This window comes from Rhineura floridana, chromosome 1, assembly GCF_030035675.1.
Source record: "Rhineura floridana isolate rRhiFlo1 chromosome 1, rRhiFlo1.hap2, whole genome shotgun sequence".
Lineage (NCBI taxonomy): Eukaryota > Metazoa > Chordata > Lepidosauria > Squamata > Rhineuridae > Rhineura > Rhineura floridana.
In genome coordinates this window covers 53,876,517-53,891,561 of record NC_084480.1, presented here as the reverse complement: position 1 = coordinate 53,891,561, position 15,045 = coordinate 53,876,517, and the positions used below count along the sequence as shown (strand labels likewise).

The 15,045-nt window shown below is 40.1% G+C and overlaps 1 protein-coding gene across 1 annotated transcript in view; it reads left to right on the top strand.

Moving 5' to 3' along the window:
- The window catches only part of EDIL3 (EGF like repeats and discoidin domains 3), a 421,662-nt gene that overhangs the window by 322,251 nt on the left and 84,366 nt on the right, over nt 1–15,045 (top strand). Inside the window, exons 7-8 of the mRNA XM_061622006.1 lie at nt 7,419–7,574; nt 9,089–9,233. Of these exons, the coding sequence (XP_061477990.1) occupies nt 7,419–7,574; nt 9,089–9,233 (301 nt within the window). The remainder of the gene's footprint in view (nt 1–7,418; nt 7,575–9,088; nt 9,234–15,045) is intronic.

Sequence of the window (15,045 nt, the reverse complement as noted above, 5' to 3'; positions counted from 1 at the left end):
GGTACTTACGTTTTAGTTGTCGACACTCAAATGAACTAGCAGCACAATTATTTATAATCAAATTCATGCCTCTGTTGTCTTGGCACTGTTTTTTTTCTCAATGCGAACAGTACTAGTCTAGTCATCTAGATACACTATTTTCATGCTACACTACAATTTTAAAATTGATGTATGACTGAGCCAGCTACCACCACCCAGGTTCATCTGTATTAGGGCTCCATTTATTGATGTGAAGAAATCTTGTGTTTTCTAAAATCATAACAAACATTGAATTTACTTTAAAAACTGATACACTACTTACCAGATTACTGATAAATGCTGCTTACCAGATTCTCAAAACATCTAAGTATTTTGAAATGCTATGAGTATTTACATGAAACACTGAAGTCAGTGGGGATGAGCAAGAAATTCTGAGAACCAAGATTATCTTTAAAAGCTTGCTAAGTGCATAGGCTTCCAAAATAAAAGTGGCAATAAACCAAAAATACTAAATTTGTATTGCATGCAGTGGATAATAACTACTTTCAACAACTCCCTGCATAACAGAATGGCATCTCTAGATGCATGTGCATTCTGTGGCTGTTACCTCCTAGGGGGTATATGTGATGTTCCTATATTAATGTATATATGGTAAGTGTTGTTGTTTTAGAAGATACATGGTAAGTGGAGTGAAAGAGGAGGGGGAGTGAATGGGCAGTAGAATGCGAGATGATTGGCTGAGTGTTTAAAATGGCTGAATGTATAAAAGGAAGAGTGAGAGTGGAATCGGGGGGGGGGGAGAAGAGAACTGAGTGGGTTGGTTGGTGGGGTTTAGAGAGTTGTTTGCCAGGAGGGAGGTGGAGTTCGGATTAGTATTGAGTAAAACCATATGCTTATGTGCCTTAAGAAGAAATCTTGTTAATCTTGTTAGCTTTGTTATCTGTAATAAATACTTAATTTGGTTTACCAAAGGCCTGATCCTTGGCTGGGGTTTCACAGACCAGAAGGGAGGGTAAGGTAATGACCAAGGCTGAAGGGGAACTGTAACAAATGGTGGCAGCGGTGAAGAGAATAACAATACCAGTATTCAGAGTCTCTGGGAATACTAGTATTGGGACGTTACTGGTGGTTGCCTAGCAGGGGGATCTGTTGAGATCTGTGCTAGAGCGGGGAGAGAAACCATAAGAGAGAGCGGTCCAGACTGGTGGAGTCCCTGGTGGTGCCTAGAGACAGGCAGTAACCACGAGCAGGTAGGAACCTGACAGGGAGAGCCAGGGAAGGACGCATCACAGTATACCATATATGAACAAGAAAAATAAAATAGACTTCAGGCTTGTGAGTTGAGTTCTACTAGGTTTTTTATGAGAAGGAAGGGCTCATTTTAAAACACTAAATATAGGGGAGCAGTGTATAGTTTAGAGCTATACACACTTTTTATAGGCAAGGTTTTCCCACTCCATTTTCTAATGCAAAACAGGCTTTCAGCATAGAGCTGCGAAAAACGCTAGAGTGGCAGATGTCAGTTTAAGCGTCCACAGAGAACCACAGCCAAGAGTGACTTCCGATTGAATACGGGAAGTTCAGGCTGTGCGGCTCATAGAGACAAGGATCAGAAAGCGCCGCTCACGATTTGACGCCCAAGGACCGTGACGCCACCTCCCCGGCCTCCTCTTTTGCAGTACCTCACAGGATTCCCGTGCTCGCCCGCCTGCTTGCTCGCTCGCCCGCCTGCACACCCACTCGCACATGCGCCCCCCGAAAGCGCGGGGCCCAGGGCAACTGCCCCACTTCCCGGTGTGTATGGGAGGTACTGCAAGTAGTTTCCCAGACCCACATTCACCATAGTAATTTCTTAAATGCACTTCTTATATTTTGTTTTTTTATTAGATTTCTTACCCACCCTTTCCTATAAGTAAAGTTACAACAATAAAATATACAATCATAGAACAAATCAAAGTTACAACTATAAAACAAGAAAAGTGTAAAAATAATTTAAACCATTCTATATATAAAAGAATACAAACGTTTGAAAACAGTTCCATATATATCAAGAGTTAACAAATATCTTACAGTGCAAAACTCAAAAGTAAATCTCACTTATTTCTGAGATGCTTACTCCTAAGTAAGAAGCTGCAGGATGACAACCATAACAAAGCTTGAATTACTGTTTTTGTAAGTCCATTAACATTTGAAATCAAGCTCTATTAAGGCAGCCATCCTACGCCCATTTATCTGAGAGTAAGGGTGCGATCCAATTCATATTTAAACCGGGCTGAGGGGAGTTAGGCATGGTGGACCCCCAGCTGAGCTGGCAGGGTCCTGGCTCCACCACCAGAAACCCCTCTGCTATGGCAGAGCTGGGACTCTGCTGGGTCAGCTGAGAGTCCACTGGGGAAGCCCAGCCTGGCAGAAGGGGTGCCAGTGGAACCTAGCATAAGGCCTGAAAGAAAGGTGTTCACAGAATCATAGGGGACATGTCAGAGGAGGGGCTGAGGGGGGACTTATGCAACATCCATCTCCCATTCAGAGCACTCCTGCAGGTCCTGATCTAGGCCAAGGTATGCCAAGGGAAAGGTCAGTCTAAGAAAATAATTCTAATGGAAGTCAGTGGGGAGTGCTTACTTGCCAGTAGGGGTATTTGTGAGAGCTGGCTTTTTCTTTTTCATTCGTGTGTGCAGCTCTCAGCGGAGCCGACATTCTGCAGGCCCGGCAGCTCCCAAATGGGAAATGGATGTCGCAGAGCTTCCTGACGGCTCCTCCTCCACCGGCACCCCTTCCGCCGGCTTTCCATAAGTTGAATTGCTCTGTAAGCCTCATTGGAATCAATGCAACTTATCTCTGAGTAAACATGTCTAACAATGTGTTGTTGTATGCCTGTTCTCATTGGGAACTTCACATCTTAGATTGGAAAAAAGGGGGGAAACAGTAAATGTAGCTATGGCCAAAAAAAAATTAAATTGCCTACCAAGTTCAAAAGTAATTGGGATGGACACCAGAGAGTTAATTCTCCTGGAACTGTGTGCTTCTGTAAGCCATATTCATTTCAACAGGGCTAGACTAGGAAATGTTCCAAGTGAAATTGAGGTACCTCCAGTGCCCAAGAGGTGGGCTAGGAACACTTGTCTTTTTGAAGGCACTGTTGCAGTGCAATCCCATACCTTTACCTGGAAATGTCCTATTGAACTCAGTGTGGCATACTTCCAAGTTGGGGGAGAAATTTGATTTCTTTTGCATGTATAGGCAAACTGACCTAATTTGCACTTTCCAAAACAATGTTGCTGTTATATGCCTTCAAGTCAATTACAACTTATGGTGATCCTATGAATCAGCGACCTCCAAAAGCATCTGTTATAAACCACCCTGTTCAGACCTTATAAGTCCAAAACAATATGTGGTTCAAAATACAGCCATCCTGTATCGGGGATTATGGGGGTTGTTTTGTTTTTATGGCATATATTTTGTGTGTTTTTAATAGTGTTGTAAGTTGCTTGGAAACCTTCAGGTAACAAGTGACTAACAAATCTAAATAATAATAATAATAACAATTTCTTTGAAATTCGCACGGCTCTGAATTTTGCAGTGCAGTTCTCCAGCCAAGCAATATCTAAAAATGCATATACTTGGATAAAGTGTGCATTGAAATGCATGTATTAATGAAAATAACTTGCAAAATGCATTATAAAAGGAAACATTTATTTGCAAAGATATGCAGATTAGGCAAAAAGGACATACAAAAATGTTTGTATTAAAGTGCTGCTGAATTTTCATAATGTGGAAATGTGGAGAACTGAATTTAAGTTTGGAAAAATGAGAAACTAAGAAAAACCAAAATTGGCAGTCACTCATCCCTATTCTGAGTAGACATCTATAGAAATGCATAGTTACTGGTTTTCGAGGTCTACAGGGGTATTTTTGTATGTGTGGTTATTTTGGCTAAAACAAAGAGATGAGGTGTGAGGATTTCATTAAGTGCATCTCCTAACTTTCTATCCACTAACTGGGCTCTGGTTTCCTCTCATATTTTTGGCAAGAAGAAGAAGAAGAAGAGTTCTAAAGTGACACTATTTTTCCTATGAATGTTGTTCACAAATCATTGCTGCAATAAGGCTATGGTGAGGCCTCATCTTGGGTACTGCATCCAGTTCTGAACACCGCACTTTAAGAAGGATGCGGACAAACTGGAACAGGTTCAGAGGAGGGCAATAAGGATGATCAGGGGACTAGAAACAAAGCCCTATGAGGTGAGGTGTTTAGCTTTGAGAAGACTGAACTGAGATATGAGAGCACTCTTCAAGTACTTGAAAGATTGTCATGCAGAGGATCTCTTGATTGTTGCTGAGGGCAGGACACAAAATAATGGGCTCAAGTTGCAGGAAGCCAGATTTTCGACTGAACGTCAGGAAAAACTTCCTAAGTGTTAGAGTGGTACAACAATGGAACCAATTACTTAGGGAGCTGGTGGGCTCTCCAACACTGCATTCAAGAGGCAACTGGACAGCCGTCTGTCATGTATGCTTTAATTTGGATTCCTGCATTGAGCAAGGGGTTGGACTCGATGCCCTTATAGGCCCCCTTCAACTCTACAATTCTATGATTCTATGAAATACTTATACGGCTCTGTTACCATGTAATTGTGACAGGATTGTTAAAAATTGCACTAAAACAGGAATAAAAATATGCTATCTAAATTGCACTGAATTATAAACAGTCCTTCAGAAATCAATGTGGAAAAAGACATGACTAAAATGTTCTTTATTTTCCTTCATAAAGTTGTAAATTTAGGTTAATTTATTCCTGGAAGTCAAAAGAGCTGGAAGGGAATTTAGGAATAATTATGCTTTGTTTATATAAGCAATCATCTAATGTATTCTTTCTTAGGGGTCATAAATCAAACAACCTTTGTGTATTGGTGAATATGAAACATACACCATCTAGGTTCTTTTCACCTGCAGAGAAAAAGAAGGCAATTCACGGAAATAGCGAAACAGAGACTTAAACAATGCATGTGCTGTAGTGTTTTTTGCCCTTGAAGATGACTTACTTTTTTACTTGATTGGTTGCTCCAAACTATAGTGCAGAACAATCCAATGATCAGAAAAAATGAATAGGGAATCCTAATTCCTGGCCATAATCAATAACTTTGTACTCCAGAAATAAAATTAAAAACCTGGAAGGAGTGTCCAATGTTTATTTCAGAGAAATTATGAAGAATAATTATTTTCTCCCCATCAGTCAGTGAGGTAGTGAGAGCCAAGTATATTTATATAGATATATGTATGTAAGGGGAATAACCCATTGTGCTCTTGACATAGCTGGAAAACATGGCTACCTTTCTTATGTGAGCAACATGGAGGCTTACACACATCAGCCAAAGATGGACTACTAACAGATATTTTACTTATAAAGTATTTTCCTCTGTGAATAACATGAAAATAAATACTATTTTCTGTATTTCCAAAGTTCGGAGGTGACTGTGGATCATTAAGCAGCAAAAACAACAGCATCCACACATCCCTGTGATCCTGGGAGAACCCCACATTTTGCACATGACATAAACCTTTATGGTGAAAGCCTGACCCCTACCCAGCTCCAACCCTTAAAACAGCCCAATGAGGATTGAGCACACTTAGGGCCCATGGAATATAATATTTGCTCCCAATGCAGAGAATAACAACCACCACCAGTTAAAATATATTATTGTGGAGGAGGACAGTGGTGCCATTGGGGCTGGGGCATAAAGGTTCCAAATAATTGCCAGAGACAGTAGCAGCTGGTGTAGGCTAGATGGGCAACCCAAAGGCACTCTCGGACAATGAAATGGTAAGATTGGCTGCCACTTCTCTGAGGAGTGCACCAGGCTGCCTGACCCTGACAATGTATGTTTAAAAGGGAGGGGGAGAGTGTCCCATTGCTGCTACTGCTTGGAGGTATCAGAGTGCCCAGGGCAGTGGCAGGGGCAGGGAGAAGCTGGCAGCACAGGGTAGAGGGAAGTCAGGGTATTATGGCACCTTACCTAGGGCCCCCTAAAACCTAGTGGTACTTCAGGAGGAGGGCATAGCTGATTGACTGAAACACTGAATAGGAGAGGTCCAAATTTTGTTACAGGTCACACTTATGTGTACTAATTCGTACAGAAACTCACTTTTCTCTAGCCATCCTGCATCATGTAGAAAAAATACATTTGTGCATGCTATATTATGCAGCCACGAGAGTGGCTGATTTTTAATTAATTTAAGAAATTTTACATGGAACTCAATGATAACATCGGGCATGCTCAGTAAGAACCAACTGTCAGTGTTCTAAAAGCCAAATTCACAGCTGCTTGGCTAATCAGGGGACCATGCCCAGGCCATACCTTTCACTTTAGACAGCCATGGCTTCCCCCAAAGAATCCTGGGAAGTGTAGTTTGTGAAGGGTGCTGAAAGGAGATTCCTATTCCCCTGACAGAGCTCCAGTGGCCAGAGTGGTTTAACAGTCAGCTGCTCTGATTGAAGTTCTGTGATGGAAAAGGGCATCTCCTATCTCCCTTCACTAACTGGTCAGAGGCACATGTTACCAAATTCTTCCAAGCTACACAGCAAGTGGATTGGACTGTGAAAGACCAACCCAAATTGTGTTTGCATTTTGACAACTTTGTAGGGCAGTACAATATCTCAGAGAGGAGTTCAGGTCTCCTGCTCCCCTGATCCATTCACTATAGCTGCCAAATTTCCCTGCTTTTAAAAGTTTGATAGAAATATCTGTGGGCTATAGGTACGTTCTTAAACTGCAAGGTTTTTTGCCTATTAGTGAATTTGTTTTGTGTTTCTCAGCTTGAAACTAGATTATAACACAAATCCCCGGGCTAATACCAGCAAGCACAACATGAACCTGTGTCATATAGCTTTTGCAATGGAAGCTATCACATAATCCAGCCTCAGGCGATGGTGCATACTCCTAGAGTAGAAGCCAACCTGTAAAAGTGGTTCTATTTTGTAGTCTTTGCTGTACCTGCATGAATGTGCTCATGCCTGAAGAACATTGTAGGAGAGATTGTTATCTTTTAGCACAGGAGTGTGGAACCTGTGACTCTTCAGACTACAACTCCCATATTTCCTGACTGTTGGCCATGCTGGCTGGGGCTGATAGGAACTATAGTGCAAAACATCTGGAGGTCATCATATTGGCTATCCATGGTCAGGGATGATGGGAGTTGTAGTTCAACAACATCTGGAGGGTGACAGGTTTTCCATTCCTTCATTAGCATCTGATCTCAAATGAATCTGTCCTTTAGGGCTGATCTCTAGCCCAAATGAAGCCTCAGACACAAAGAAATACAATATACTAGAGGAGTGAAGCCATGACATGCATTTTATATAAAAAACACCCCCTACGAAGCATCATAATACCAATCATCCCATCTTTGGTGGATACTGATAACCCATTATTATAATTTCAGATAAACCTACAAAGGAAGATGAGAATCACAGGTGTTATAACTCAAGGTGCTAAGAGAATTGGAAGCCCAGAATATATAAAATCATACAAAATTGCATATAGCAATGATGGGAAATTATGGGCAACGTACAAAGTAAAAGGGACAACTGAAGATATGGTAAGTCAAAGTCATCAGTATAAAGGCATTTTAAGTAGCAATTCACTAGAGGGGTTGTATTGCCTTATAAGAGAAAGTGGTTTGATTGACACTGTTTTCCTTAATAGATTTTATTCTGGAAGATACTTTAATGTATCATTTTATAAATATAGCATCACATGGCTATAATAATTCTGTTTATTATATTTAAATGATCATTTTAATTAGTCTCCCAGGAATTACTTCTCTGTTTTCAATTTAGTTTTGTTATGCTGGCAAAAGGTTAACCCTTGAAAGAACCATATTTATTCAGCATAGTACTTCACTGTCTGTTGCAAGATACTACACACGTCAGCTGTTGAGGAAGCCAGCAAAACAAGTGTTTGACAGGGAGAAACACAAGAAGCTTCCTATGGGTCAGATCTTTCTAGCTTAGTATTGTCCACACTGACTGACATCAGCTGTCTAGGGTTTCAGATAGGAATCTTTTCCAGCCCTGTCTGGAGATGCTAGGGACTGAACCTGGTACTTCTGCATGCAAAGCAGATGTTCTACCACTGAGGTATGGCTCCACCACAGGGCAATTTTCTGAATTTCTGGCAGTGGTCTTACACTCATTGCTGCCTATAATGTGGAAGAGAAAAGGCCCATTGGAAAGTTACATTGGATTTCTCCACGTACTTTTCTTCTTATAAAAGTAGCTGGGGTAGTTGGATTGGGGTGTAGCAAGGAGAGGGAAGAAGCTGTAACTCTCCTGCCCCCAGCAGGGATACCTGGTCCAAATAATCCGCTGTTAGCACCCACATTGTGCCTATATGTCTTCCCCTTTATAGCTAATAGCAGCTCTGGGGAAGGGAGCAGAGGGGTGATTTGAATCAGGGCCACAGTGCAGGGGAAAATGTTTTTTTCTCCACCTGCACCACTGCTCTCATCCAAATTTCTTCCCCAACCTGAGGTGAGCCAGTAAATAAAGATGTAAACTGAGGTATCCATTCTCAAATGCCACATATTTGGGTCCACTGGGGCAGACAAATTTTTATGCCTGTAAGGGCTTCTTATCCTTCATTTACCAAATGATTCCCTTTTCAAGATCTACTTAATGTCCTTATCTGAACTAAAGTACTTTAAAATTAGCTATTATTTCACTGTCAAACATTCTCCCGCCTCCATTTCTACTATTTACCACACAACTGTTTACCAAGTGGCTTACCAAGGTATGTATCTAAATATGTATGAAACTACATCCATGATGTTCCACCAATCAGAAATCCAGAGAAATGGGGGGAGTGGTAAAATTCTCATCACTATCAGGATGTTACAGATGACCAGCTTTCTGCATGGCTGCCTAAAAGTTAGCACTTGATAATTAGTTGCCAGTATTCACCCATTTTCAGTTGCCTTTTGCTTTACCCCTGCCTCATCCATCAAATGAGAACAGCAGACCTTCTGTTGATACTAATTGTCAGTAATAATGACCTTTATTAGTCCATATAGCTATTCAAATGTATTTTGCAATGTATTTTGTTTTGTTGTAGGTATTCCGTGGAAATGTGGACAATAATACACCTTATGCAAATTCTTTCACCCCACCAATAAAATCTCAGTACATACGATTATATCCTCAGGTTTGTAGAAGGCATTGTACTTTGCGAATGGAACTCCTTGGCTGTGAATTGTCAGGTAATTTCCTGCAATACTTATCATAACAGTAAAAGTGACATTTAGTGATGCCAAAAACATCATGAATGTATCTATGTCTATGTAAACATTTTAAATGGCAAATGTATTTATTTATTTACTGAAATTAGCAGGCTATCAAGATCTTTGCAAACATTTTTTCTAAAACAGTGTCTTATGTCTACACAGAGAGAGAGAGAGAGAGACACTTTGGACTATCCCATGCCTTCTTTTTCTCCTACACTTCCTATCCATATACATTTAAATTTAGGTACTATCTAAATGCTTTTATCCCATTCCATTACTTTTAAGGAGGCCAAACAGCTTTTGAAATTCACAATACTGAAAACAATAAAATAGTAAAACAGACTCAGTGCAGAGCTAGCAATAAATCAGAAAAAGGAGCAAAGATATTTACAAGCTGGGAAAAATAAAAATGTTTTTATCTGTTGCCTAACCACAGTGAAGGTGGCTGCATGATGAATATAATTCCACTTCCTACACTTATAAGTGTGACGAGCCAACCTGAGCCTTCCTCTTCAGTTTGAAGATGAGGATTGACATGGAGATTGTCCCTGCAGTTGCACTGCATTTCAGAACATCTTGGCAGCCCCTTACCAAACAAAGCTCCAGTCTGGAGCTAGAGAGGTGGACAGAGATTGTCTTTGCAGTTGCACTAGGACACCGAGGCCCTTTAAGTACTCCTGAAGGCCAGTACGTCTGCTGATTCTTGTCTCCTGTCTAGCTACAGAATAGGAACTGGGAGAGGGATTGTCCCGGAACCCACATAAAAGTTCAGCATGAAGGTAGTGACAACATACTGTCTATCTTCCAGTGACAGGGGCATGGTCCCGTACATCACAATGATTGTGGATTCCTTTCCCTAGCCCTCATGTCCACTTGCCACACTTCAGATGGCAGGAGGACAGAGAAAAGGGCCTCAGGGGGTGAACAAGAGTAAACAGAGTGAAATGGTTGAAGGTGGTTCTTAACATACTCTGGTTGCCATTTAGGGCTTTATCTGTCAGTTTTAAAAGTTTAAATTCAGCTGTAAATGAATGGACAAACAGTGTGGTTGGTACAATAGCGGAGTCCTATGCTTTAATATGCCAGATTCAGTCAGCATTCTGGAAGCCACATTCTGCAGCATTGGAAGTTTGGGAACATCTCTGGAAAAAGGGACAGTGTTTCTCACTTAATATGGACATTTGAGAGAACAGTAATCAAAGTAGTCAAGAAATTCCATATATTTTGAACAAAATAAACAATAACTATAGCCCTGGTTGCTAGAAATGTAATCAGAAGGCAGAATTGTTTTCTTCTTTGGTGGTTATTGCCCTTTGACAAAGAGCTGTTGGAGAAAAGTACAACAACATAATGAACAAGTATTGCGTTATAGTATTAAAATTGTCCACTATTGTGTCTTCTGACTTACCTGTTCTGCATCCTCAGAACAGAGAACCAGTAACAAATATTGGCAGATGCAGCTAGAGTGACATGTGCCATATACTGGGGATAAGGAGAAAATCCATCAGTTAATGACTGGTTTGAGAAGATATGGAGGTACACCCAAATAGCATTTTTGACACGTTGTATAAGAGAGAAAGAAAAAAGTGAGAGATCTGAGACTTTTTATTACAACCTGGACACCTTTCATAGGCGATTGCAGTAGAAATTAGCTGTATTCAATTTTTTTTGGGGGGGGGGAATAAATTGCTGGTTTAGAAGAGAAAAAATAAATATTGCTGGTAGGGTCAAGAGGCAATCATGAGCTTCCAGGAGTTTATACAACAACGTGGCCTTGGTTTTTGTGTGTTTTAATGCCTCTAGCAGCTGGGTAGCAGACAAAAGTTCAGCAGGTGCATCTTCTGTTACTGTCAGCTTTCAGAACTAAGAGGATTGAAACTTGCAAGAGTTTTGTAACTGCATTTCCAGAACTTTCCAGGTGAAATTAGGTCTGCTGCTGAGCCTGGTTGCATTTGATGAGATTTGATTTGTTTTTGTTTTGTGGCTTTCAAAAAGAATCCTTCATTGTGCCTTGTAGCAAAAGTAAATGAACTGGTGGAGCCAATATCAGCCCTTTCAAAGTTTTTTGTGTAGAAGGGTCACAGCACAAAAATGTAAAGCCTAACCTAGCTCCCTTTTGCACAAAAGCTTCATTCCTTTGCAGATTCAATGAAACACAAAATTCTCCGTTTCTGTCACACTACCAGTATTATTTTCATATGGCAACTGCTACAGTAAATTTGTTTGGAGATTATTTTTATATGACTGCCTTCTTACTGTACAAACAGCCAGCCAGGGCCCTAGTAATATATCAAAGCAGGCTGTGTTACATAATTCTTGGTCCTCGAGTGACAACAAAACCAGGTTCCAAAATGAAAAGTTAATGCATTAATCTCACTGTGGCCCTCTTCCAATACAGATAGATTTGAAAGTAAATAGAAAATCGTGTCCGGGTGCTGTGGTGTATTAGATTTTCTTCTTTTGGCATCTCCCATCTATAGAAGCACAATTTAGAATAAGTCCTTGCCAGAATGACTAGGAATTGCTTTGCTCAAAGAACTGTGAAAGCTTCCAAGTGAATCTATTTTAGGGGTCTCATCTTGTTTCAAGGTCATTATACTTCTGAACTGTCATGGCGCTCAGGCTCTCTAGAACAATTGCATTCTCCACTGAAACATAACTACAATTATTCTTAAGGATAAATGAATGCTTTTAGTGCCTTGTGATCTAACTTTGTTTGAGGTGAAAGGCAATAGAAAGGCCAGAGAGCTTCGGCTATAGGGCGGTATACAAATGTAATTAATAATAATAATAATAATAATAATAATAGCGTTTCAGTTCATAATAGGGCCTGTTTATTTCCTTACTAAAGCTATATCCTGCCTAAATTTATATACTGCAAAAGTGCTCAACACAGCTAACAAAAATAAGATCAATGGGCGTGAGCCAGCAAATTTTAACAAACTTTGACATCCTATTGATTTGAATGGAATCAATATTAAATGGCAGTTAGAATGTAGTTTCCATTGTGAATATGTGTAGCAAGGAGCTGTGGCCATTGCTGGCTTCTAGAACGTTTATCCCCTTGTCACTATATTTGTTTTTTGAAAGCACAATGAAAAACTTACTTTGATAAAAACACAAACAAAATTCAGTGATCTTGATAGGCTGGAGAATTGGGCTGAAAACAACAGAAATTGAACAGGGATAAGTGTAAAGTTCTACACCTAGGAAAAAGAAAGATGGGGGATACTTGGCTCAGCAATAGTACATGTGAGAAGGATCTTGGGATTGTTGTTGATCACAAGCTGAATATGATCCAACAGTGCAATGTAGCTGCAAAAAAGGCAAATGCTATTTTAGGCTGCATTAACAGAAGTATAGTTTCCAAATCACATGAAGTATTAGTTCCCCTCTGTTCAGCACTGGTTAGGCCTCATCTTGAGTACTGCATCCAGTTCTGGACACCTCACTTTAAGAAGGATGCAGACAAACTAGAACAGGCTCAGAGGAGGGCAAAAGGGATGATCAGGAGGAAACAAAGCCCTATGAGGGGGGACTGAAAGAACTGGGCATGTTTAGCATTGAGAAGAGAAGACTGAGGGGAGATATGATAGCATTCTTCAAGTACTTGAAAGGTTGCCACACAGAGGAGGGCCAAGATCTTTTCTTGATCATTCCTGAGTGCAGGACATGGAATAATAGGCTCAAGTTTCAGGAAGCCAGATTTCAAGTGAACATCAGGAAAAACCTCCTAACTGTTAGAGCGGTACAACGATGGAACCAATGACCTAGGGAGGTGGTGGGCTCTCCGACATTGGAGGCATTTAAGAGGCAGCTGGACAGCCACCTGTCAGGTATGTTTTAATTTGGATTCTCGTATTAAGCAGGGGGTTGGCATTACAGGCCCCTTCCAACTGTATGATTCTATGATTCTAAATGCATACTGATTAAGAGGATTAACTAGTGATTAACAGGAGCAAAGTCACAAAACAGGAAGGCTAATAACGCAGAGGGTTTATTAAGGGACTTTTTCACATCTTTTCAAAGTCAGAGACAGAGGAGGATTTCACTGATTCCACATTTTAAAGTGGATGAACCTAATCTGCAGCTCCAGAGTTTTATATGAATCAGAATGTATTTATCAAGCAGATGACACACTGAATTTTGTGAAGCAATTTTCAGCTTTAAAAAATGCATATATGCATATATTATGGAAAATAGGTTTACAAAACACATATTTCAAGGGAAGTGTGTACAAAATGCATATATGTTGCATACAAAATGTATATTTTGGGGGATATGTACAATTTAAATGTTAATTTGTGTGCATATTTTTAAAAATCCACATAAATGGGATTTTTTTCAGTGGAACACAACAGCCTTATTACTGAATGCATGCAAAGCAAACACAGAATGTAAAAGGGCTGATCTATCCACACTTATCAAAGCACAGTTTTTACATCAAAAATTCTGGGAAACCAGAAATATGGATGGCTAGACTAGATTCAATTCTGTCTACCTACAGCATCCAGAGCCAGTACTAAAAGGTCCTGTGACAATTCCAATAAAATACTTTTGAAACTTCACATTCAATTGTAAGCTAGATAACTGGATTCAGTACTCAAGATGAGGCCTAACCAGTGCTGAACAGAGGGGAACTAGTACTTCACACAATTTGGAAACTATGCTTTTGTTAATGCAGCCTAAAATAGCATTTGCCTTTTTTGCAGCCACATCGCACTGTTGGCTCATATTCAGCATGAGATCAACAGCAATCCCAAGATTCTTCTCGCATGTAGTATTGCCGAGCCAAGTATCACCCATCTTATAATTGTGCATTTGGTTTCTTTTTCCTAGGTGTAGAACATTACACTTATCCCTATTAAATTTCATTTTGTTGTTGATCCACCTGATTGTTGTTCCATCCAGCCCACGTTTAGTTGGCTTGCTAATCAGAATATCATGGGCACTTTGTTAAAAGCTTTGCTGATATATTATATCAAGATATATTATTTTTATTTATTTGTTTGTTTGTTTATTATTTGATTTATATCCTGCCCTTCCTCCCAGCAGGAGCCCAGGGCGGCAAACAAAAGCACTAAAAACACTTTCAAACATCATAATAACAGAGTTTAAAACAAAACATCTTTAAAAACATTTTTTTAAAAAACCTTTCAAAACATCTCTTTTTAAAAAAAGGTTAAAAACAAATTTAAAAAGGGGTTAAAAACATATTAAAAAGCAATTCTAACACAGACGCAGACTGGGATAAGGTCTCAACTTAAAAGGCTTGTTGAAAGAGAAAGGTCTTCAATAAGCCCCAAAAAGATAACAGAGATGGCGCTTGTCTAATATTTAAGGGGAGGAAATTCCACAGGATAGGTTCCCCCACACTAAAGGTCTGTTTCCTATGTTGTGCAGAATGGACCTCCTGATAAGACGGTATCTGCAGGAGGCCCTCACCTGCAGAGTGCAGTGATCGACTGGGTGTATCAGGGATAAGGGTACTTCAGGTATCCTGGTCCCAAGCTGTATAGGGCTTTGTACACCAAAACTAGAACCTTGAACTTGGTCCAGTATTATTATGGCCATAGAATTCTCATAGTCTGCCAGGGAGGTTACCCAATCAAAACATGAGATGAGACTAATCTGGCAGGATTTGTTCTTGATAAATCCATGTTGGCTTCTAGTAATCACTGCATTGTTTTCAAGGTGCTTAACAGATTGACTGATTTATAATCTGTTCCAGAATTTTCCCAGGAATTGATGTCAGGCTGACTGGTCTGTAGTTCCCAGGTTCCTCCTT